This window comes from Pogonomyrmex barbatus, unplaced genomic scaffold, assembly GCF_055798465.1.
Source record: "Pogonomyrmex barbatus isolate J1 unplaced genomic scaffold, ASM5579846v1 scaffold1, whole genome shotgun sequence".
In the NCBI taxonomy this organism is placed as follows: domain Eukaryota; kingdom Metazoa; phylum Arthropoda; class Insecta; order Hymenoptera; family Formicidae; genus Pogonomyrmex; species Pogonomyrmex barbatus.
In genome coordinates this window covers 1,940,205-1,965,009 of record NW_028297098.1, presented here as the reverse complement: position 1 = coordinate 1,965,009, position 24,805 = coordinate 1,940,205, and the positions used below count along the sequence as shown (strand labels likewise).

Sequence of the window (24,805 nt, the reverse complement as noted above, 5' to 3'; positions counted from 1 at the left end):
CAAACAAAAGACACGTTTGTCTATATAATAATGGTTATTGACAGTAGCAGCGTTTGTAAATGTTTTCGCCTAACATTGTCAGTCCTTGCAGATTTATCTGAAAAAGAATCAATGGTCACATATATTTACTGTGTTACGCGGCCATGTCTGATCGATGACCTGTATTCGTATCTGGAACGTGTTAACGAAGGCACGCAGATCGGCTTTACGAAATTTATGATAAAATAATCGCTCATATTTTTTACGCTGAATATTTATGAGGTAATATACGTAATACCTAACGTTGTTGGATAAATTCTCGTTGCGCATAGCTGAATCTACGGTTGATCGGTGATTCGAATATACGCGAGCGCGAACGCTTATCTAAATTGTAAAAAGGCTCCAGGTTATTTCCATGCTCCGTAGTTCTTCGGGTCAGACCGTGTTGCACCGCCGCTTACGTGGGCGAATATTTATTTTTGCTTGACTAGTTACACCCGCTAACGAACCACCCACACTGTCGGAAATTCTTAAAAGTGTAATATATCCTCCGGGCGAAACGATATTTTACTGCTCTCGGTTACATTGCAGGCATCGCCACTTAAAATAATGGGGGACCTCGAGTACTCGGAGGTCACAAGGTACACCTTGTCGTTTGCAAGGTATCAAATATTGTTATAAATGATATATGAAAAGATGTTTTGGATTATTTTTAATTACGTATTTTTAATTACGATATCTAATGTCAAACTCTTGTGTAAAGAAGATATCATTAAACTCTATCATTAAAAATCATATATTCATGCACAACAGTTATAATAACATATTTTGCAGTCATAATTAATGTATAAATGATATATTTACATATTTTGTAATGCATATATTATATTTGCAATCGTAATTGTAATTATTAATTTATTTATCTCTATATACGAAATAACAATATTCTCATTTCGGCATTTCCTTCAATTTAAGCGGAAAATGTTTTTATAATCTCCAAGAAATATTTGCTTTTCGCTCGAGACTCTAAGTAACAGAGAGAGACTCTAAAAACAAATTAAGAAGTAATTTACCGGCCGAATGACAAATCGATCGATCAATTACCGCGTTTAGTGCAAACTCCAAGGAGCTTTTCTTCGCGGTATTTTAGGTCAGCTCCTTTATACGTGGCCCCGCATTTGTCTTTGCTGAACTACTTGTGTCGGCAAACGAATCGCGCCGACCCGACAGCTACGGAAGTGGAACAATAGTTTGGCGCTCCTCCGCCACTTTCGCTTATATACATAGCCACGGATATTTAGCATTTCGATTCCATAGCTGGGTGTACACTAACAGGCCGTCTCACGCAGCTGATGGTAGAGAAATGCTAAAATGCATGGGGGCGAATTAGTGACCGGCCGCGTTCCTGCGCCACAAACAGCGATTGTTATTGCTGGTCTGGACTGCGTCTAAGAAACATGACATTCGCTTTGAATAGCGTTGCTCAGAGACGGACCGAATGATTCTCTTGTTGAAGACAATGGTCGTTTGTAAATCGATGTCACGGACAAAGCTGTGCTATTGACCACAAAAAGATTGGCCTTACAACGTATAATTTGACACATAACGTATGATATAATACGAATTCTGATATGACATTATAGAAAACATAATATCAAAAATATTTATATTTTTTAATCCCACACAACAATTATAAATAATATAAATTATCTCCGTTATTAATTTTTCTCGAGAAATGGATAGAGCAACGAAAATTATTTTATTTATTTCTCAATAAAGTAAGAAACAGCCTAATTCAAATGCGATAGTTTTTTTTTTTTTTCATTTTTCATAGACTTCCTCACAATGGTTGTTACGATAGTCATAAGAAATTCATGCGGAAGCAGCTCTCGATATCGTTATGACAAATGTCATGTTTTTATTGATTGTCGAGTTTCACATTCCCGAGTACTTCCCGTCTGCAGGGCACTTCCTTCGTCTTTACGACATTTTATTTTCACATATATAAAATGCCACGTTGCTGATACATCACAGTTGATACATCGCTATATGGCACCGTAATATACAAGCATACGAGCATTGATTTTATATCCGGGCGTTAATATTTGATTTCACTGGGTTGACATGTGCATGATAAGGAATGACTTAACCAGCACGAGACAAAAAAGAAATTTCATCTGGAGGAACGCCAGCCCGATAAATTCAAACGCGGTCTCGGCGACGTTGCGTTACAGCGTAGAATCTCGTCTGAATGTTTCAGAAGTCAGCGTATGTTTATTGCGCTTCAACCTCTCTTGCCGCAATAAGTTTCCACGGTAATGCGACCAAAGCTTAAGTTTAAACACTATGTTAATTGCATTGTTCCGGGACAGAGCACAAAACGTCTAGTAAATGCCATCTGCTTTCCACGCCAAACTATTATGCTGTGAATCACGGTCCTCATTTTCAACTCACAATTAAACTATTATTGTCTCGCAATATGCACAAACGTTTGTCTCATCTATATTATCCAGCGAAACAGTGATATAAATTGTTCACATGTTGGAAAGTCCATATTAAACAGACATAAAAGTTGTTGTATTGTACGACAAAATTCCCGCGAAACAAAATGTAAACGATAATAGCAGTAAAATTTCAATTATAAATAATATAGTTTCTGTGTCCAATTATTCACTTATGGAATCCACCACGTGCCGTTCACATTCTTTCCGTTCCATCTGTCACGATTATTCGAGAGTAGCGAGTCGAGCGGAAAGCCGTCGATACGTCAAATCGACTCGATGCCTTCATCGCTTTTTTTTCACCCCTGCTGAACCAGAGACATCAAGAACGTCGGCGCCTCGCCGGTAAACTCAATCAAGAGATTCCATTTGCATTTTTGCGCCGACATGCAGAAGACTATATTTCCTCCCCGTGAGCGGCGGTTCTTTTTCTTATCTGACATGATGTTTTCACTGCGCAGCTGTCTCTGTCCGTTCCTCGCTTTCCTCGCTGTGAAATTTTCACGGGAGCAGAAGTCCAATCGCGTGCAGAAACGAGCAGTCGCTCTAAATGCAATATTCAACTTATCTGGATCTGCGATTTCAGGTGCTACGAATACGCTTGGAAATCTAAAATGCGATCTATCGAGCAAAGATCATATTTTCCCAGAAAAATAAATCGGCCTGCAGGCAGATATTATTGCCATAAGGTGTGCGTTATTACGCGTCGGATCAGTGGAAAAGTTGTGCGATCGAGACATAAACAAACTGAAGTGCATTATCGCGCGTGAAAACTTTCATATCGCATCGTATCGCACAAATTATTGCGCTGATTAAAAAAAGATATATATATTTTCCTCTTTTTTTCTGCCATCAACGTTCTAAAGCATCTAATACATAATAATTATTACATAGAGATAATTAGAATTATTTTAAAATAAATTTAAAAAAAGATCAATTCAATTTCATCCAGTTTAATTTAATTGCTTTCTTGGGATAACACGTCGTGTACTATATATAATTTATAACTAAACTGAGAGAAATCAAAGATAAATTGAAATTCGAAACTGATGAGACTTCGCGCGTAGTAACCTATCATTAACTGTCAATATCACGTCACGATCGATGAATTACTTTGCATCTACCAAACATCCGGCGCATATGGTAAATGGCGGATTACGTCGCGGTATTTCCTAACAGTTACACGTACAGGCACGTGATATCAACGCGCGCACGCGAAGTCTGAATATAATCACTACCCATAAATCATTCGATTCCCCGATCCCCGGCGGGAAGACGAAGCGAGCAGCTCCACTCGCGAGAAAATCAAGACTCGCGCCGGTGTTCGATCCTCCCCATAGACTCGTCTCACCTTGTCGCGGTTCGATTCTCTCCCTTATCTTCGCCGGAGACATTTCTACGACATTAAGCAGCCGTATCGACACACCGCGCGACGCCCGCCGCGTGTGAGATACGACCGGATATCCGGCCGATCCCGCGGCGGTATCCCCTGTGTTTCCTCCCCCTGGTGTTTCTCGCAGAGGCTCTCGTTCGGGGGGGGCGGTTGTCTGCAAACTTTGATTACATCTGCCAGCAGCCTCCCTTACGTTTCCCCTTCTCATCCCCCGCCGCAACACAAATATAGACACGCACCACCAACACCTTATTCTTAGACGTTGTCTACCGAGTCCGTCACCCTGACTGCCCCTTTCTGTTCCTTCTCACCAACGTCCGTCCCGTCAGATTTACCACGTCAAGTACTCTTCCTCCCATCTCGCGTCCCTTCTGCCCTTGCGAAAACCCATGAAAACGTATTTAACGGACGTCCCGGTTGGCGACGCAAAATGTAATTTCGTTAGCTGTTACGTGAGTCGCCTGACAAAAGTACAAGATGAAAATTGTGCCTTTCAGGATGTTATTGGACTTTTCCGACAGGTGTCATAGCGACCGAATCGAATGACAAGATGACAAGATTCACGATCTGAATCGCAAAAACATACTGATAATTAATCATCATAAATCTCTCGTAGGATTATCTAACTTTTTTTTCTAAATTGCGATAATACATTTGTTTAATTTAATCCCTAATTAAACTGTTGCCACTATTTATAAATTCAACTCGACAATTTTTCAATGCTCATTGAAAATTCGTTTTAATGGCGACATCTAAATTGTAATACGTGTAATACTCTACGTTTAATTATATTTGAATCGTGATATATTACTCCGCATGCATTCCCATCTCATTCAGCGATTGGAAACTGTATCAATTTCAAATATCGCTACATTCCAAACGGATTTCCGATACTCGAGATCCAAAGGCATTTTTATTAAATTAAATATACAGAATTGTAGTAATTTCAAATGACCATCGCGCTATAGAAAGTAGAGAAAGAAAAGGACGATCATTTTACTTTATTACCTCAAAGAAATTGCGTAAATTAACTTCAACTTCAGGTGACACCTGGCAAACATTCCTCGTCGGTAGCTTTGTCAATAGGACAACGCAGATATTTGCAGAATAAACACGATGAACATCGGCATATTGCGAAATTTTGTCCCGACGAATTGCAAACTGTCGCTTCGGGCAACGGATCCTTTACACCATTCAGACACTCCTCTATTCAGTTCACTGGGCAAAGGTTCCCCATACAAGATGATGATTACCCGAACGATTGCTGTTATTACTTTCCGAGAAGATGCCGCGCTATTTTAATTGAGCGTAACACCACATAAGATGACGGGGGTCTCCGCGAAAGGCCACATTAACGTTCCTAGAAGCGCAAATCCGTCGTGCAAACGGCACACGCCAAGTTTCTGTCTTATTCTGCGAGTTGGCGGTTGGTTCGTGAACCACGATATTTCGCCATGAAAGATGTCGCCGACGACTTTGAATGATCGCAGTAATAACGAGGAAAAGCACGCGGTTGAACTTCTATTCTACACTGCCATTCGATCATTATGATAAAATAAAACGATTTTGTTATCAGAAATAATATTTAAAATAAATAATATAAATTGAATGATAAATTTCTTAGTTTAAATTTGAAATAAAAAATTTGGTGATATAGATAGAAATATTCTCGATAATAATAATAAAGTAAGTCGGGAGGTATTTTAATCTTAACTATGCAAGTAAGAGATAAAATATTACAATGGTATCCTATCGACGACATTGTTTGTTCGTCGTAATGACGTTCATCGCTCTTGTTCCACAAAAGAACCATGGGAAGTAGTGACAACGATAACAGGAAAAGTGACATCGTTCGTTAGGTAGATCCTAAAGCTCTCGTTAGACGCTGGGTAGCCGTCACCGTTTTATCCCGTCGAGAATTAATCAAATCGGCGATAAAGTGGATTATGCGTCGAGGTTCGATGGGCCTCGATTCCATAATGCGATTGGCCATGCTCCTCCCGCGGGAGGTATTTTCAGCTTCCTTCAAGTATAATGATTCATAATTAGATATTACCTGCAACGTATTAAGGAGGGCGCTTAATATCTTAATAGAGTTAGCGGGAAGTATTCATAGTCATTACCGTGGGGTAGTATAATTAACTAGCTCGCAACTGACTCAGCGGAAGTGATTTTTCTACCTTTATCAAATCTCTTTTTCTTCAAATATATTTGCAAAACTTTTCTGACTGATTAAGATTGTTGTGATGTCATTTGATAAATATTCATTTATTAGTACATGTATTCGCGAAATTCTACGTAATAAAGATTAGATTAATATAGCAAAGAATGATCGTTAACACAAAATAATATATAGAAATTGGAATCAAATAATGTCATAAAACCCAAACGAAATATAAAGATCGCGTAATCAGAGAAAGCATATTATATGACATATAATACGATTCTATATACGATATTACATCAATTTATAAAAAAAAAATGGAGATTTACTAACGAAAACCGAGTTGACAAAATCACGTTTATTTTATCGGGTATCCGTACGAGCATTAAATCCCATATGGATACCGGAAATATAACTCCGTCATTTTGTCGTCGGTGGAGAATTACACGTCAGTAGACGAAAACGAGGGAATAATTTACGCCGGTCGTCGGTCCAGAAAGGAGAAATCCGCGCTGAGAGGAGAAAGCGTTCGTAGGCTGACTTTGTTACTCGCTCTTACCCCGAGCTTTTTGTCAGATAAAAAGTTTCCCCGGGAAAAGGAACCAATTTAATAAGGCCTTAATAACTTCCCGGAGGGAGGCAGACGCTTGGCGTACGGCTGTGTTTGACGGCTACTTCACAGTCTTCTCCTTTTTCGACGTGAAGAGTAAATTCACGCTTCCTCGTAACGGAGTGGTATAACCCTTTATTGGCAGAACAGCGATACCGCTGTTCTCGTCATTCTCACTCCTCGCGATTGTTCAGCTTTTATTCCACGTCAAAGGTGGCTACAGAACTAAGTTCGTTGAATCGATAGAGTTGTACGTTCAACGAATCTTGTGGCGTGAAAATTGCATCGCGTCAGGAACAAAACTTTTTTAAAGCATGCTTTATCAGAAACGCGATACGTGATGCAATTACACATGAAGTAATGTGTATTCCATTTCGTGGATTATTATGTAATTTAGCGACGAGTATATGAATGTGTGCAATAGAGTTATAAATCTTTCTTATTTGTTAAAAGCTGAAATATTGACGTCGACTGTGTTCCTTTTGTTACAGAGATCTTCAGGGAAATAATGTATCGGTGATATTCAAGACAGATTTTGAAGACATGGCAACATTACACGTTTTGTAAGTATTTTTAACTCTCTTAATTCAAATTTGTTAATTATATAATAACGAATGCAAATAGTTGATTTACATTAATTTTTATAATTCTATTTGTAACTGCGCTTCGACGAAAATTATGTTCAAAATATTTAAGAATTTGGGTTGTTGAATTTTGATGTAGTACATCAATTTTGTAATACATTTACACATATGTAGGCCAAAAACTTTAAAACTTTATGTAATATTATCTAAATATTGACATACACGCGTCAATATAAAAAATTATTTGCGTTAATTACTATAATATTGCAATAACATTTTCTTTTTAATTTCTTATTCTAATTCTTATATCATGAAAATATTTCTTTACAGATTGTTATCCAACAATCAAATACATACCATCGAAAGAGGAGCTTTCCAAGACTTGGTGGCGGTGGAAAAACTACGGTTAAACAATAATCAAATACGTCACTTGCCCGATCTTCTCTTCAGTAATATGATGAATTTAAAACGCCTGTAAGTATGATTGAGCATATTACGGTGCGAATTATTATTACGTCCTAAATTGAATGGTTAGTATGCAATTTTAAACAGATCTATCGACAATCGGATTTCACTTACGTAACAGATAATACAATTACGAGATAGATATCTCCCGACATTCATGACTATTAACGTTATTCATTAGCGCTAACAGACTTGACGCTAACAGACTTGACGGGAGTGATTGCGGCGCTATTGCGAATTTCGAATATTTCATCGTCGCCGCGAGATATCGACGAGCGTAAGAACAGAATTCGTTAAGAGCCGCGAGCGTATTATGCCGCGGGATTTATGCGATCTGTCAGCGGTATACGGTACATAACGCGCGCGGGTAAATGGCGCAGCGGCATTGCGAGATACGGGCAATGTTGCAATGAGTCTACAACGTCATGAAAGTTTGCAATATTGTAGCAACATCCAACGCCGTATTTCGCGCGCGAGGGGGATCGCGGCTTTCTCAGGGAAGCGAAATCTCGGGAGAATAATTACACGTGAGATCAGTCCGAATGTCAGGTTCCGCAGACGCAGGCAAATACGCATGTGTGTTTCGCGACCTCCGCATCCGTCTCTTTCTCTCTCTCTCTCTCTCTCTCTCTCTCTCTCTCTCTCTCTCTCTCTCTCTCTCTCTCTCTCTCTCTCTCTCTCTCTACCTCTTTCTCCCTCTTCCTCATCATTGTGTCAAGCGCGACGACAAGGGGGAGGGGGAGTTTATCGTATAAACTTTTCAGACGACGGCCTACATATCTACCATATATACGTATGTACTGCGAGAGGCAACGCGAGCCAGGGGCTCGTGCAACCTGCCGAGACTCCGTGCGATCGAATGTACGCGCCGCTGCATACGCGACTTTTCACCCCGGGCTTTAGCTCCTTAAAGGCGATCGTTCGATATGCAATGCTGATGCCACCGTCGCGTCGCGTCGACCTCGACGCTTGCACTCGCCTCTCTGCACGCGACTCTCCAAAGTATTTCCTATCTTACGTGACCAACTGCTTGAATACGAGCGCGCTTATCGTTCGCTGACTGTCTTATTAGCGAGAGACCTGATTCAGTAACGCGGCAAGTGAAATGAATAGGCGGGATAATATATGATTTTAGACATTTGCCAGGTGTAAAGATCGATGAAGTCATTATTTAGAAATGATAAGATCAACGCTTGCTATTATTACATGAATCTTTAATAAAGCGCGAGTCAAAACCAGTCACGTGCATTAATATATATTTCTGAATATTAGCAGTAAATTTTACATTATTAGATTCTAATGAATATTAATTGCGAGAAATAAATTATTAATCGGAGAAGTCACTGCGATTTTTGATTCGCGATTGCTGACCGGTTTTCTTACTTGCCACAATTTATTAAGGATCTCCTCCTGAGTACAGAAACTTCTGGCTGTGATCTCGAGGGAGCGATAGTATCGAAAGAACACGCAGCCGTCGCGAGCCGTTCCGTATACACAAATTATGCTCATCCATAAGCTATCCATCGAGAGCAAACCGACCTCTTCTCAACGACATGACTGGTTCTCTCTCCGTATCCGACATACGGCTCGTCTCTTGCTAACGAGAAGAGCCACCTTGATGTCATAAGAAATTCCGATCCCGTGATTACGCCGTCCCGGCTCGTTCGTCCGTCCGTTGCTCGTTGCTTTTCCCCTGAATGCGCGCCGTAATATTCCTTCCGATCCGGAATCTCAATCAAACGCGGCGCGACACCACCACGAGCACGGTTGCAGAGAAAAACAAAATAGAGACAGGCCGGCCTGACGAGCGGCGATATCGCGCTTTTATCGCGATCGAGCACGGATCGTTTCCGTTCGGAGGTTCCTGGTGGTTCCCGGCCAGCTGCCAGCCGCGCGGTCGAAAAGTGCGCGAGCCTCCTCCTCGCATCGTGGATGACAGGATGGCGGGATGCAGGGAGAGAAAGAGAGAGAGAGAGAGAGAGAGAGAGAGAGAGAGAGAGAGAGAGCGAGAGCCGAGGCAGAAAAAGAGAGACAAGAGGAACGGCAGGGGAACAAAAAAGAAAGGGGAAAAAAAAAGCAGAGGAAAGCGGAGAAGAAGGAGGAGATCGTCCATCTATCATCCTGCAAAGTGGGCAAGATGGACGGGACTCGAAACTTCCCGTCTCGAGGCTGCGCTCCGGCTCGGGCGCAACCTACAGTTTCTGACGATAAGGCTGGATCAGCCACCTTACAAAGGGACGTATTATGTTGCGACCTTACGGCGAGATTCTCACGGGCGTTCGGATGCGCGATAATCCTTCATCCGGCGCGGATAAACCAGCGTTAAAATCGTGAAGTGGAAAATGCTAATTCGCGCGCTGTACCGGCCTCTATTCGGAAACTCTCGGAAACTCTCGTAATTCCAGCAGCAGCTTGCTCTGCACTTCTCTTCTCGAAGATGTTTCTTCAATTTATATATTAAATCAGACCTTGCGTCTACAAAACTTGCTATCTTCTCTTTTTGCAAAGATGCTAGGTATATTGACGAGATTTTGTTATTTGTTTAAATGAGCTAACGAAAGAGCAACAAAAGTAATATTATGTTTTAGAATCATTTTCAGTACATTCCTTTTTAAGGTGCAATATCAAATTCTCTTTTTGTGAAACTTATTAATAATTATGCTTTTGCGTAAATCCAGTTATATATAACTTTCCCAGTGTACACAATTAAATAAATTTCAAAGAGTCAAAACTCAGAAAATTATCTGGATAATTGAGACGATATGCGGACGAGCAATTAATTAAGTCCTGCTTAAGGCGCAGCCAAAAAGCTACGTGGACTTAATTGCGTGCTCGTCTCGTAAATTCGATGCGGGCACGCCGATCGCGCGGTGAGCGTAACGTGTGATTAACTCATCGCGTAAACGTAGAAAGGTACGGTACTCCATGCGGTAAGAGGATGAAACCTACGTGATAATAAATGGTTTGACACAATGGAAAGGGGCGCGGACACTCCGCTGATTAGTATCACTCCGCCGCATGGCTATATTGCGTGGCGCTTGTAACGCGATACGTAGGACAGCCACGTGCAACCTGGTATTTTATGACGCTGCAGCATTTGTCCGCTGTACGCTTAAGCTGATAATAACCGGGACAAACGCCCCGAACCCGGCGCGATTGCACGAGTGATTTAAGGAGACAAAATTCGAGAGCTGAAGGAAACCATAATGATTTTCGTACGTCGACAAATTATAGGCCCGTCATACAAGGAGTTGCGCGCACAATCTCGGTTATCGCTCGCGAAAGATAAAGGGAGGGAGGTAGAGGGAGAGGAGGAGGAAGAGAGAGAGAGAGAGAGAGAGAGAGAGAGAGAGAGAGAGGGGGGCTGTAATAATTATTGTGCAGTTGTTATCGTGTACGTCCCGACGATCGTAATACACTGTATTATATAGCCTTCACGGCCCTTGCGGTAAATCTCTCGTGCTGACATAATGGCGTTGCATCACATGCGATCTGGATGTAAAATCACGTTAATATTATCTAACATTTTCATACATCTAAAATGACTGTATTTATAGTTATTAGCGCGTCATTTTATACCTTTATTTTCTAATTAAGAAGATTAGTCTTTAATCAATTTTATAGACGATAAAGACGGTCGTGCGAAGAGAATGTTCGCGGCGCGCAAAGTTTTCAGACAGCCGCAGTTTTCCAACTCATGTCGCAAGTATGCTAAGCGGAAAATGCCAGGAATCCCAGCGTAGGGCGTCGTTGCAGAAGCTATTAAAACCAGTTTACCGCATACGCAGGAGCGTTGTTACGAATGTTCCTGCGTAACATTCTGAGCTGTTGCGTCCGAAGAATGCGTGATCCTCTTTCGGAGATTGCAGGCGTCGCGACGCCGACTTCTCTCTTTCTCTCTCTCTCTCTCTCTCTCTCTCTCTCTCTCTCTCAAGTTTCACAATCCCTTGTGAGGACGCGATTACGGAACCAGCTGCGCAATAGAAAAGATCATAAGCCACGGGGATTTCTGATAAACAGGGGCAGATACGCGCAATCCGTCAGATCTCGTTTCGTCTTGTTCTTATCGCGGTAACGCAGTTAGCGATCCCGGCAACACTCGGAATTGGATGGGCTGCTCGCGAGAGGCGACGATCACAGAGTGGTCCTTTTGTTAGTTTCGCACGGGGCGCGGCCACGTCGAAATTCGGTAATTGCTTTCACGATTGGATCGAGTGAACTGGGAGATTTCCCAAGTCCCTCGACTTACATACCTCGATTCGACGAAGGCACATAAAGCGAGAGTCGACTGCTTGTTTTCCCTGTTGATTATCGTCACGTATTATTGTTGTCCTGTTGTCTCTGAATTCGCTTAGCTTATCGATTCTGATGTCACGTTATGCACCATGAATTTATTTTAAATGTCTCAATTTCAAATTTAAAGTTAAACATTTTGATAATTGTATAATTTTACGATATTTATGTCTGTCATCCGGTTAAATCTACATTGCATTATCTTTGTGCAAATGCAAATTAATTTACGTTTAATTAAATTTTTATACATACGCTTTCATTTATTTATTTTATTTATCTGATTATATGCGCAATATTGATTTTCGTAATCAATCGCTCGGCATAACGAGTGATAATCCGAAACAGATTTTAGCGTATTCTTTTGGTCGAATCAGTATGGGCACTTCGAAATTCGGAGATTGCTTTTTGCAATTGGATCAAGCGCAGTGGGAATTTAATATCCCAAATTTCTGTATGTGAGAGTACTCAATTCCAGCTTATTCTCTATACTCTCATATCATATTTCTTGTATGCATTTCTTGTTACATCCTCCCAATTTGTTAATACTTTCATAAAGTATTATATTCTCAATTCATTAGCAAATATATTTATCTCTTTCGGAAACAATTTAAAAAAATTTTTTTGCAGTCGTAGTCAAGTAATAAATAAAAATGGTGTCAAGTATAAAGTTTTCGATCAATAATCGATAGTTACAAAACCGTTTTTAATTCGTTTCATAGTTTCGCGAACGTACTCTAGAGAGATGAACTTTTATTGCACGGCGTGTGACAAACGTTTATTCGATGGCACGATCAAACTCTACCGGGACAATAATATTTCGCGCCGACCAACTCGAACGCGAATGACGCGAGTTCCCTTTGTGCGTTCGGTGCAGACGTGGCCGCGCGTCGAAATTCGGTAATTACTTTCTGGATTGGTTCGAGCGAACTGGGAGTTCAATCTCCCAGTCTCGCACTCTCACCTTACGTCCCCCTCTCGTTGTCCTTCTCTCTTTCTCTTCCTCCCCGTTCTCTCTCTATCTCATTCCCCCGTTTCACGTTTTTGTTGTTCTTCTCTCGCCCAACACGACTCCCCTCGCGTTCCCTCGCGAACATAATTACAGACTGCGAGTTCCAAGCCAATGGATGGTCAATGCCGTACTCCGAGACCCCAACCTATCATCACAAGCCTCTGGTTAACTCAGACCTCGAAAAGAGGTTTCGACGTTCTACGATATCCGCACGTTTTTCGAAGGGTTTCAACCGCGCCATTTGTCTAACCCTCGATCGTACGGAGGTGTCTTTCCATATCAATAGCAGACGAGTCAATTATTTGCCAACCCCTTACTCTTTCATTAATGTTTTTAATTATATAGTGGACACCTACGCGCGCGCAAAGAAAGTGGATAGAATGATACATTAATGTCACATTGGTTCATTCACAATAAAATATTACTTTTAATTTAAAAATACTTGTGCCCATTTCTATCAATGATTAGATTAATTTTAATCTCTGTTTAACTTGTTTTTTCTTTTTTTAATTTTTTTGAAAAAGATAAAGGATAGATTTAAGCCGAGATTAAAGTCAATCTACATCGGTAGAAACGGATATTAGTTGAAATATGAGTAATTTTTTTTTTTAATGAAAAAATATTAAATTTTTAATACCGAACTTTAAAAAAACAATCAATATATTACACGTATATTCAGACAATAATTTTTTTAAAAGTAATAACTTATTGCGAGTCTGATGTGGATGAGCTCAGAAATTGACTTCCAACTTCGAATGACTATGAAATACGTAAAGAGCCGACTGTCGCGTGAAACCGTGGAAATGGTCACTCGTTACGCGGGTAATGATCCCGACTGCGATGAAGAGTACTTGCAAGTCTATAGCCACTCACGTGACGGTTTGATGCACGTGTGGCCGGTCACACGCACGAGCTGTAACTTTCTGGAGGGATAATCGTGCATATGGACGAGGCATTTGCCGCGGTATTTGATGCTCTTGAATAATTGATCGAAAATGTAGGACGAACTCGCGACTACGGTAACAATAAAGTGGAACTAGCGGGTGTTGCACCGATGATGGTGAACGTGGTCATCCGCCTTCGAGAATGTAAAGAAAGGTCAATGGACAGTCGCGAGTTAACGCGACTCTGACGGATGTAACGTTGGTGCGCTCTAATAATTTTTAAATACACACGCTTGCAAGAATTATGTGTGTTGTAAAAGTTGGAACAATACACCGCTTGTCTTACAAATTAAGATGCGAAAAAAATCGGATTTATAACTAGCGCTAACTGTAGCTGCACATAATGAAGTTAATAACATTTTTAATTATATGAATATAGTCTTATATAATTAAATTATAGTTTGTAGTATTATATTATGCAAATATAATACTACATATAATTTAATATAATTACATTATATTATTACATTAATAGAATATATTTATTATGATTAAAGATATATCAACTATCCGTAGATAATTTATATAAAATTATTTTTTATTAATATTATCATGTGCAATTTTTTTAGAACATTATAAAAATATATATATTTATTATATAAATTTAATATAATGTTAATTTTATCAATTATATTTATTTTTAAAATAATAATTATTATGATTAAAAATAGATAATGGTTTGACTAATATATATCATAATTAGATATTTTAGAAAAATATTATATTCTGTTTTACAGAGATCTCAGTCACAATCAGATCGCCACCATAGGACCGAAGACTCTCAGAGGAGTGTCCGCTCTCAGACATTTGTAAGTATCTTATCGGATGTGTTTGCTACAAAGACAGATTATTCCGTAACGATCTCTCTCGAGACCATTTAATCACAGTCTAGTCGCCTATTATAAACTACGCTCAAATGTTTTACATATGACATCTTTACTCACGTTACAGATAAAACCTTCTGATAAAATTTATAATGGAGTTTCTATTTTAAATCTATTATGAATATGCATGATATTTTTTAATTTTTTTATAATCACATTTTTTTCTATGTCATCTATCATTTTCCAAGTAAAAATAAAATAAAATTCTACGTAATGAGATAGTAAGTCCAGTATTTGAAATGTAATTTATAAAATTTTTCCGAAGTATATACGATTCATCTTTTAAACAATTATTTTATTTATATGAGAAGTTTATAATTATAATTATAATAAGAAGTTTATAATTACATAAATATTTTATTCAAAAATCATAAAATTTTATTTTTTTGTCTTTTTATAGATTACTTGATAACAATGTGCTGACCTGTGTAGACGAGGCTTCGATACGAGAATTGAAAGATTTGGAAATATTGTACGTGTTCGAATTTATTAACTTAATGTCTAAGCGTATTACAATTATTCGGATTATATATCAAAGTAAGTTTGCATTCGAGTGAATATAAACGCGACGAATGCACATTTTAGGATGCTGAACAATAACAAACTTGTATCACTCGGCAAGGAGATGTTGAACGGCTTGTCGCATTTGCGAACTTTGAAGCTTGCGGACAACGCTCTCGCTTGCGATTGCCATTTAGCATGGTTATCGCGTCATTTGAAGACTTATCCTCGCCTAGGGCAACACACACGATGCGCATCTCCTGCTCATCTCAAGGATCGCAATCTCGCCGATTTACAGGTGTGTTTAACTAAAGGGTCATGTTACCACTTATTGAATTTCAGATTCAGATAAAATTTGTACATGTCTATTTTATTCAGTTTAATTAGAATTTAATATATAGTAGTATAGTATAAGCAATTTAATATATTACGTTGTAAATATGCTCTTATTATTATTATATTTATTGTCCATATAATAAAGTTATTAGATCTTTTAACGGAGCCTTTAATGTTATTCTAATAATTAATCGAACATTGTATGGGAAAAAAGATTTTTATAGAATATTTCTGCAATCGTTAAGTTTATCGCTGCTAGTTAACCTACTTCGTGTCTAATACGACTTCTAAACCCATTGTTTGCAGGAGCACGAGTTCAAGTGTTCAGGCCTGGTCGAGCGAACGGGATCGGAATGCAGCGCTGAACCCCAATGCCCGCATCCTTGTAAATGCGCTGATGGGATCGTCGATTGCAGAGAGAACTCCTTGACGAAAGTGCCAACCCACCTTCCCGAGGACACCACTGAGTTGTAAGTAAAACCGCCACGCCATGTTCGCGCATTGTATACCTGTTCTTCGTCTGAGATTTATTTCTCATTCGAGTATTATCGATAACGCGGATTGACTGAATTATAGTTCTTTCTCAAGTACACTTTATTTCCTTTCTTATTTGATACTTGTAGGTGTTGCACAGAAAATAATAAATTAATGTCATTATTTGTGTTTTTTAAATCCGCAATTTTATTGTATTTTTTAAAACATATCCCCGCGTATATATATACCCTCTTACAAATATACTTTATAAAGGTTGTTAATCAAATAATAATATTTGTGTAATAGAGTAATTTCGTATGAAAATGAAAGAGTGTAAAATGCGAAACACAAAGTAATACGTACAAGCAGAAATCGATCGATAACTTCGATTCGAACTTTATGAAACAACCACTAACGTGTAGATTCGTTAACTTATTTGTATAATTTGTTTTTTCATAATTGCCCGCAGGCGGCTGGAGCAGAACGGCATTACGGAAATTCCACCCAAAGCTTTCTCACCATATAGGAAAATAAGAAGAATGTGAGTAATGTTCGTGACTGACTTGCTCTAATATGCTATCCACACATCGCTATTGCACACGTCGACCGCACGAAACATTTAATATTTTTATGTGTTTCTGGTTTTATACTCGCAGTGACCTGAGCAACAACCAGATAAAAAAGGTAGCAGCCGATGCTTTCCACGGATTGAAGTCCCTCGAATCCCTGTATGCATCTCTCTTTTTCTACTAATGCATTTTAAATAACATCCTACATATATTTTACGATAACACTAAATGATTATGTATTCTGTTGCAGAGTTCTATACGGCAACAAAATCACGGAGCTGCCAGCTGGTCTTTTCCAAGGCCTAACAAATTTGCAATTATTGTGAGTAGATAAGAAAACTTACGATTCGAAAAATAAAATTTGAAGCTAAAACGAATAATATGTAGCATGAAAGAATCTTGTTAAACTTAATAAATTGGAATGGGTAATTTTCTGTTGCATGACGCGAGATCGACTTCAAGAAGGCAGGAATTAATAATTCATATTAGAATCACTAAAGAAAATGTTTTTATTCATGGCTTCACGTATTGTTCTTGCTTTTCTGTGAAGCATTGCAACGAGGCAACTGTTGGAAATTATGGCGAAACTTATTGTTTCAGGTTACTGAATGCCAATGAGATATCATGCATACGAACAGACCTGTTCAAAGACTTAACCAGTCTCACCTTACTGTCTCTATACGACAACAATATACGCTCGTTAGCTAATGGGACTTTTGCCAACCTGCGAAGCATTAAAACATTGTTCGTACTACAAATTGTTAATACAAAAATTCTTACAAACATTTTCTAATTTGCACTTGTGTACAAAAAAATCTTTTGTAATTGCGTTAATTAATGGAGATATTTCGTGCCGCATTTTAAATATCTCTATCCTAACTTGATTCTCTCTTCACAGACATTTGGCGAGGAATCCATTCATCTGCGATTGCAATCTACGCTGGCTGAGCGCGTATCTTCATGCGCATCCTATAGAGACATCCGGCGCTAAATGCGAAACGCCAAAAAGAGCGCAGAAACGGAAGATCGATTCGATGCGGGACGACAAGTTCAAATGTAAGGGTAAGCACGATTCGACTTTTCCGGTATATCTCTTCTTAACACTTCGGCAGAGTAATATACAGGTCGGTAGTCTATATGGAGGAAGATATATTATGCACGATGAATGTAAATAGGCCCCCCCCCCATTATCCGCTGACTTGCATTTACATTTCATGATATCATCAAATCTTCGTATTATCATACATGTATTTATATCCATATTCATATTCCGTTTGAAATTAATTATCTATTCTTGCATCGATACAATTTGTATAAATCTCTCTTTTGCCATTTGTCTTATTTCGGCTTTTAAAATTTCAAAAATAACTTACCTCACAAATGGAAGATAATAGAAAACAAATGAAAGCAAATTAACATTTGTAAATTAATATTCATTCTTTTGCTAAGAAAGGATATATTGAAAGCCGATATCAATCCATTGAAATTGATCGATCGTGTCACTTTATTATTAATCACTCATGGCGCATGGCGTGCCACTTCCGGACGGTTTCCATTTTCACTCGTGCGAAATCACCCATCATTGTTCCCATTGCTTCCAGTGCTTCTTGCATCACATATCCAGATACGTACGTCTTCTCCTTTCTCTTCGTCTCGATTCTTCTTCGTTCTTGTCGACACGTCCGGAACAGGTGACCAGTCGATCTATATATGTGCTCTCGGTAGGATAAATGCTGGTCACTTTGCCGGGCGCATATAATTGCCGACGGATGTATCTCGCTAACCGTAATACCGCCCGGTGTGCATTAATGTCAGCCGATGTTATTATATACATTCGCAGACACGCTAGCAAACCCGTTTGTGCTATAACTATAATCATTTATCGATATGAAATTGCATACAGACAATTGGCATATTGACATAAATAATCGTGCGTTTGAGCACGATGCATTTCTTAACATCTTACTTTTCCGTTAAAATGTATAATTTTTTGTTCAAATTTTATATTACGAATTTTTATACACGAAAGAAGATCGTAAAATAATATTTGAACGCATTTAAGATTCTTATAACATATAAAAATGTTGGATAAAGATAAGGAAATTATAATTTGTTCTGAATTTTAATTTCGATACTTTTTAAATTTAAGAAAATCAGCCAATTATATTTTAAATATGTTTTAACAATATCATAATAATGTCAGATTTATATTTTAATTAAAATCAATTTCTTCACATATATTATAACATCCTTCAAACACATGTATATATGTATAGAAAATTAGCATATTGACATAAATCATGTGTTTAAAGGATGTATTTCTTGATATTTTATCTTTCCATTAATATGTACACTTTTTATTTAAATTTTATATTCACAAAAGAAGATCATAAAATAATATTTAAACACATTTAAGTTATAACATATAAAAATGTTGAATAAAGATAAGGAAATTATAATTTATTCTCAGTTTTAATTTTGATATTTTTTAAATTTATGAAAATTAACCAATTATATTTTAACTTTTAATGTTACAACAATATCATAATAATGTCAGATTTATATTTTAATTAAAATTACTTATTTGTTCAGATATACCATCATTTATGCGAATGTATAATGCACTTATAATAGCGCGCTTATTATATTACAGTCCGTAAATTTTGACGTTCAGCTTCCGGAATTTCAAGAATTCTATGTCTCTGTTATTTCTATCGCGGTCGTTTGCATTTGTCTTGTCTTTTTGCAACTTCGTAATTCTGGAGAAATTTATTGCAAGCATACGAATGTTCCACTGTAGAATGCATCTTTTATGACACATTTTTTGCTGAGCGATCCATGTTTGCCGTATCCGTTTGAGAATAATATCCAGAAGTCTCTAACCTTCCTTTACGCGGCCTCAAGTTTTATCCGGATGCATACTGCTCTCATACACTATACAATCCCGAAAAACATATGTATGTACAGCGCTATATGTACACACGATTATACAGAGATGAGATGCAAAAAGTGAGCAGAACCGTCTTGCCTGTTAACATCTTGAATATCAAATAGTTGCACAGATAAACTTTATATAACATCGCAAAGGAAAGCTCTTTCGTGACTACATATTAATTAGTTTACGTGTAATAAAAAAGATAAAAAATTTAATATATTTGTATGTAATTAAACGCCAGAAGTTAATTGCATACTTTATACAGTACGTTCGAATATCACATTGTTAAAAACATTGTTGAAAATAGAAAATAGAAAATTTATTTGATAATAATATATACCGTATGTGTAATATACCGTATTGATTTATCTCGTGAATGAAGAAATAAGAAACAGGTTGTTATATATTGCATATAACACGAAGTTAACATCAATAAAAAAAACACCAATATCTACTACTTGCGACTTATCCCGTACACATTTACATGAAACTCAATTCAGAGTTAAGAAAAATAAACATCTCGGTAGCGCATATATGAATCTATGCCGGTATAAATGCGCATAACTGCAGGTGCAGTTCTACAAACAGGAACTTACGTAGCGACCGTAAAACTTGTAGAAAACTTTCGCAACTTGCATCCCCGGTCACGGCAAAAATTTTATACGGTTCCTTACTTCTGCATTACGAAGGATTTCGTGAAAATTAGGAGGAGAGTCCTTCTAGTTTTCGCAAAAGGAAACAAATATTGCTCCTTAAGTAGCACTTCCATCCTAGAGTACATAAGAGTATTGGCAAAACGGAAGGTGGAAGAGGCAACGGAGAATAATCGATCAATTTTAACTTTATTTACTGGAACACGCAAATTCGCACTTTTCGTTTTATTATCTGTCTCACGTAAAACTCTCTCGCAAGCGTGTGAATATTCATGCAAAGTATAAACAGTGTTACAACAAAGTTGTTATATTTCTGTGATATATCTGTTTCTATATATATTTGTTACATTAATCTCCGGTAGAAAAATAAGCGAATATTTTTCTTTTAATTGATGTTATCGGCTATAGCTGATTTAATACGCAGTTTTATTCATTCAATGAAAAAACACGACGATAACAAAAAATAAAGAAATAAGAAACTAAAAAAAAAAATAAATAAATAAAAGCACGCCAGCACGTTTATATCGAAGGAAAAGAAAAGTTCAACTCCCGATGACGTTAAACTTTCTAGTTTTCTTTTCTTGACCTCGATGAATAAAAATTGCCATTGTATTTCGACCACCGTGAAGAAAGCATAGTCGCTATGCTGGATGTTAGCCGGCATACATGTTGCAATGTGTATCGTCGATATAATTACGTATGCGTACATCACACCCGGCAATTTGTAATGTGGTGTATAATACGATGATAAATCATTTCTGTCGTAGTCGCACTCATACATAAACATATTTAGCCCTCAACACTAACGCACGACGTTAAACACTCGATTAACGTGCAAGTACATATGGCATCGCGCGTACCGGTGGTTCGTTTAACGACGCCATTAATTACACTGTTCATTATCAAAATTTATCGTTAATGAATCGACATCATCATCATCATTATGTTTACCATATAATTACGTCCAGCCGGCGTAATTTTCACGAAGAAACGCAATGTTCATTTGGCCGGGATATCAAACGACGCTCTGCGCACGATGTATGTACATTACATATCTGCGTTTCTGTGTTCGGAGCAGAATCGCGCGATCGAGGTGCGGAAGTGTTGCTCAGGCGCGATCGTTGGAATTCGACTCTATCCCGAAACTTTGTCCGCAGGTGATGAGGAGCTGTTAACAAAAAGGGCCGGTGAATGCATTTTGCCTGGCGCTTGCCCCGCGCCGTGTACATGCAACGGCGCAACGGTCGATTGTTCCAACAAGAGATTAACTGCGATACCGAAGGACTTGCCGCTTTACACGTCGACTTTGTAAGTATACTTCTCTTAATTGGCACGTTAAACTACTACTGCACGGGAAAGCCAGGGAATGGACGCTCATATTGTTAATCCGATGCTAATCACCGATGCTATCAGAGTCCCGTCGATAAACTCCGTAAACTCTCTTTTATCATTGATGAATAATAAAGCATCGATAACGGATAATCTTGACAGGTGAAAGACGTGGCTTTCGTTAAAAAGCTTTCTCTAATAATATTTTACTTGTCGTTACATAGCCGAGCGAGGTACGTGGACGTGCAAAATGAGAAAACCAAAGGCAAACTCAATTTATGTCATACAGGATGTAGCAGCATCCGCAATATATTTCGTGCAGTTATGTTTGTCACGCTGAACGCGTTTGCACCGCGAACATTTTTAGTATCTCCCGAAAATACTATATGACATCGTCATGCTGATGAAGAGGTAGTTAGTCGATCTAAAATAAGGAAAATGTTTCTACCAAAATATACTAAGCTTTCAATAATCGAATACTAAAGTATAGCATTTACTTTGCCAAGCGTTATTAAAGATATAATTAAGAAAGACAAGGCATTTTCTTAATAAATAATGAATAATAATCATACGTTATAATATTTAATAATCATGTTACTACACCTTTAGTAATTTCTATAAATAGTAAAAATATTTAATTTCCATTAAATCTATAACACAAAGCGCAATACAAATCTAAATAATCTAAAATCTAAATAACATTATTTTTACATAAATGTATACAATACAATAGATACATACATTTAGCTATAATTTTAGCGATATTAAGGAATGGGATTATGAAAGCAATTGATATCAACGATAAATACACCATAACCGGCATTAGCGCGAGTCATAATTATTTCCAATTAATGGTAATAGTTAGCATGCTAAACATACATACACACACCTGAATTAATAATCGCTAGTAAATGAATTACAGATTTGAAATTACAGAAATTGTAAAACAATGTAACGTCAAAAAAATCTCACATAATTCGAAAAAAAAAAAAAAAACAAACTATAATCAATCGCATAATGAAAACGAGTAATGATGCTGAAAATAAATTTGTTGGCTCATTAGGAACAGATATGTTGTTTTGCAATTTCTGGTTTGCAATTAGTTACATTTTCAGTTTATAATGATTTTATAATTAGTTTACTTTAATGTAACATTTTGTTAGATAACATACATTTTACATTATTGTTCCATGAGAAAGTGTTCAGCTTCAAATTATCGAATATTGGACAAGCGATCGATCGTTCGGGACAGTCCAGTCGAGTGGTTAGGATGAATATCATTCGTCTGTAGAGAATTCTCGTCGCTCCGTTCGAATATTAATTCGATCGTTGAACCAGATAATCACCTGATTAAATTGTGGAGTGCGATTGGAAAAGAACAATGAAGATTGGACTATTATTCGCAGTAAATTACGCATCCGGCTCGTTCGATGGATCGACGCTTTATGAAAAAAAATTAATTTCTCGATACCATTCAATACTCGATATATCAGTTCTTATTCAAAGAAATCTACACGTACAACGAATTGATATTTTGCGAATATACATTTTCTCAGCTTTTATCTTTGCCACTTTGCTTTTTATTTAGACTTTACTTTTCAAGTTCTGTATCATCATGTATATTATACATATTAATACAAAATTTACCTATTTCTTTTACAATCAAACTTTTTTTTTATTTTTAAAACTGTTTCGGCGTACATTTGAAAATAAAACAGTGTGTGCCATTATTAATTGCTACAACGATTAAATTTAACAACAATTTTATTCCGTTTTATACGCAGAACATTTTTGTAGTCCGACATATCCCAAGTTAATAGTTTTATTCGAACGTTAGAGCGTATTAATTACGAACGAAGCAAAACAATCAACTGCAAGTTACACTATTGCTCGATATATATCGTACGAGAACATTCTGCAACGCACCAATTTCTGCACGAGAGTTATTCTGGCGTGCAATTCGCAAAATTTATTGAACGACGCATTGTTATAACGCGGTAGCGAATAAATTGCTCGGTGGATAGTCGAAAACAAGTGATGGAGTAACGAACGGAAAGTACCAATTTTGCATTTTTTTTTTTTTTTGTTGTTCGAGCAACAACTAACCGTTCATCGCATATCGCAAACATGCATGCATATTTCGACGATGCGATAGTCGCGACTTTGTTTTACATTTCGTTTCGCTTGTGTGTCGCGTCAGGTTGTTGAGCAACAATGAACTGGACAAGATTAAAGCAGATGGCCTTTTCGAGAAGCTGCCGGAGCTGCAGCATCTGGATCTCAGGAAAAATAAAATCTCTCGCATCGAGGCGTCCGCCTTTCAAGGAGCTCACAACCTCACCGACCTGTAAGTCACAACGCGGATTCCGAATTATACCGCTTTCAGCTTCTTTTTTGCGATATTGTCGTCATCGTCGTCGTTGTCTTTCCGGAAAACTTCGCCTTTGCCAGCACAATAGAAGCCGTTCTAGAAGTACTGTTGTGTAACGCGTAAGATTGTTTTCTTTGCGCGGCCTTCTAGTCGATATTTCCAACTTTAGAGAATCTCTCGGGGAATTTTCGAAGACCGCATTGTGTCCCCGGGGACAATTATTAAAACAATGCCGACGGTTTTTCATCAAAGACTTGAGCGGTACTTATAGTCTCTTTGTTTTATTTGATTGCGTGTCACGGCTTGGTAAATTTAATTACAATTAATTGTTACTTGCAGATTGTTTAAGAGAAATTATATAGTATGGTAAATATATAATTACTCTAATACCATAACAGTCCATCTATTTTATGAAAATTGTGTTCTAGTGCCATAAAAAGTTAAATAACATACAAGATTTGAAACTACAATGCATTATTCATTTTCGTCATTTATATTGTATGCGATTTATAATCCAATATATGACAAAGATCGCAAATTTTTTATTGTTAGTAGCTGCAATTTTAAAGCACTCTGGATATTATTTTAGAGCCTCGAAACGCTTTTGGACGTTTAAAATTTAACGAATAAAAAAACATTACACACCACGCGGTACTACTTTCAAAATGTCTTCGCGCTTGTTCATAGCTTACACGCCCGTTGGCTAAAGGAATGATATTTATCGACTCGTAAAAAGCGAATTGTAACATGACGCAACTTCGACGAAGCTCGCAATCTCTTTTCATTTCGCCGTGTTTCGCGCCTCGTTTCA

General features: G+C 37.7%; 1 protein-coding gene across 2 annotated transcripts in view; it reads left to right on the top strand.

Moving 5' to 3' along the window:
* sli (slit guidance ligand) overlaps positions 1-24,805 on the top strand; it is a 314,085-nt gene that overhangs the window by 272,846 nt on the left and 16,434 nt on the right. The window contains exons 2-14 of one of the 2 annotated variants that reach the window (XM_089080719.1): positions 7,139-7,210; positions 7,562-7,705; positions 14,680-14,751; positions 15,227-15,298; positions 15,412-15,625; positions 15,970-16,133; positions 16,607-16,678; positions 16,794-16,865; positions 16,957-17,028; positions 17,307-17,450; positions 17,605-17,762; positions 21,452-21,602; positions 23,824-23,970. In XM_089080719.1, coding sequence (XP_088936845.1) covers positions 7,139-7,210; positions 7,562-7,705; positions 14,680-14,751; positions 15,227-15,298; positions 15,412-15,625; positions 15,970-16,133; positions 16,607-16,678; positions 16,794-16,865; positions 16,957-17,028; positions 17,307-17,450; positions 17,605-17,762; positions 21,452-21,602; positions 23,824-23,970 — 1,554 coding nt within the window. Of the gene's footprint in view, positions 1-7,138; positions 7,211-7,561; positions 7,706-14,679; positions 14,752-15,226; positions 15,299-15,411; positions 15,626-15,969; positions 16,134-16,606; positions 16,679-16,793; positions 16,866-16,956; positions 17,029-17,306; positions 17,451-17,604; positions 17,769-21,451; positions 21,603-23,823; positions 23,971-24,805 lie in introns of both variants that reach the window. The other variant, XM_011635126.3, reaches the window with a different exon arrangement.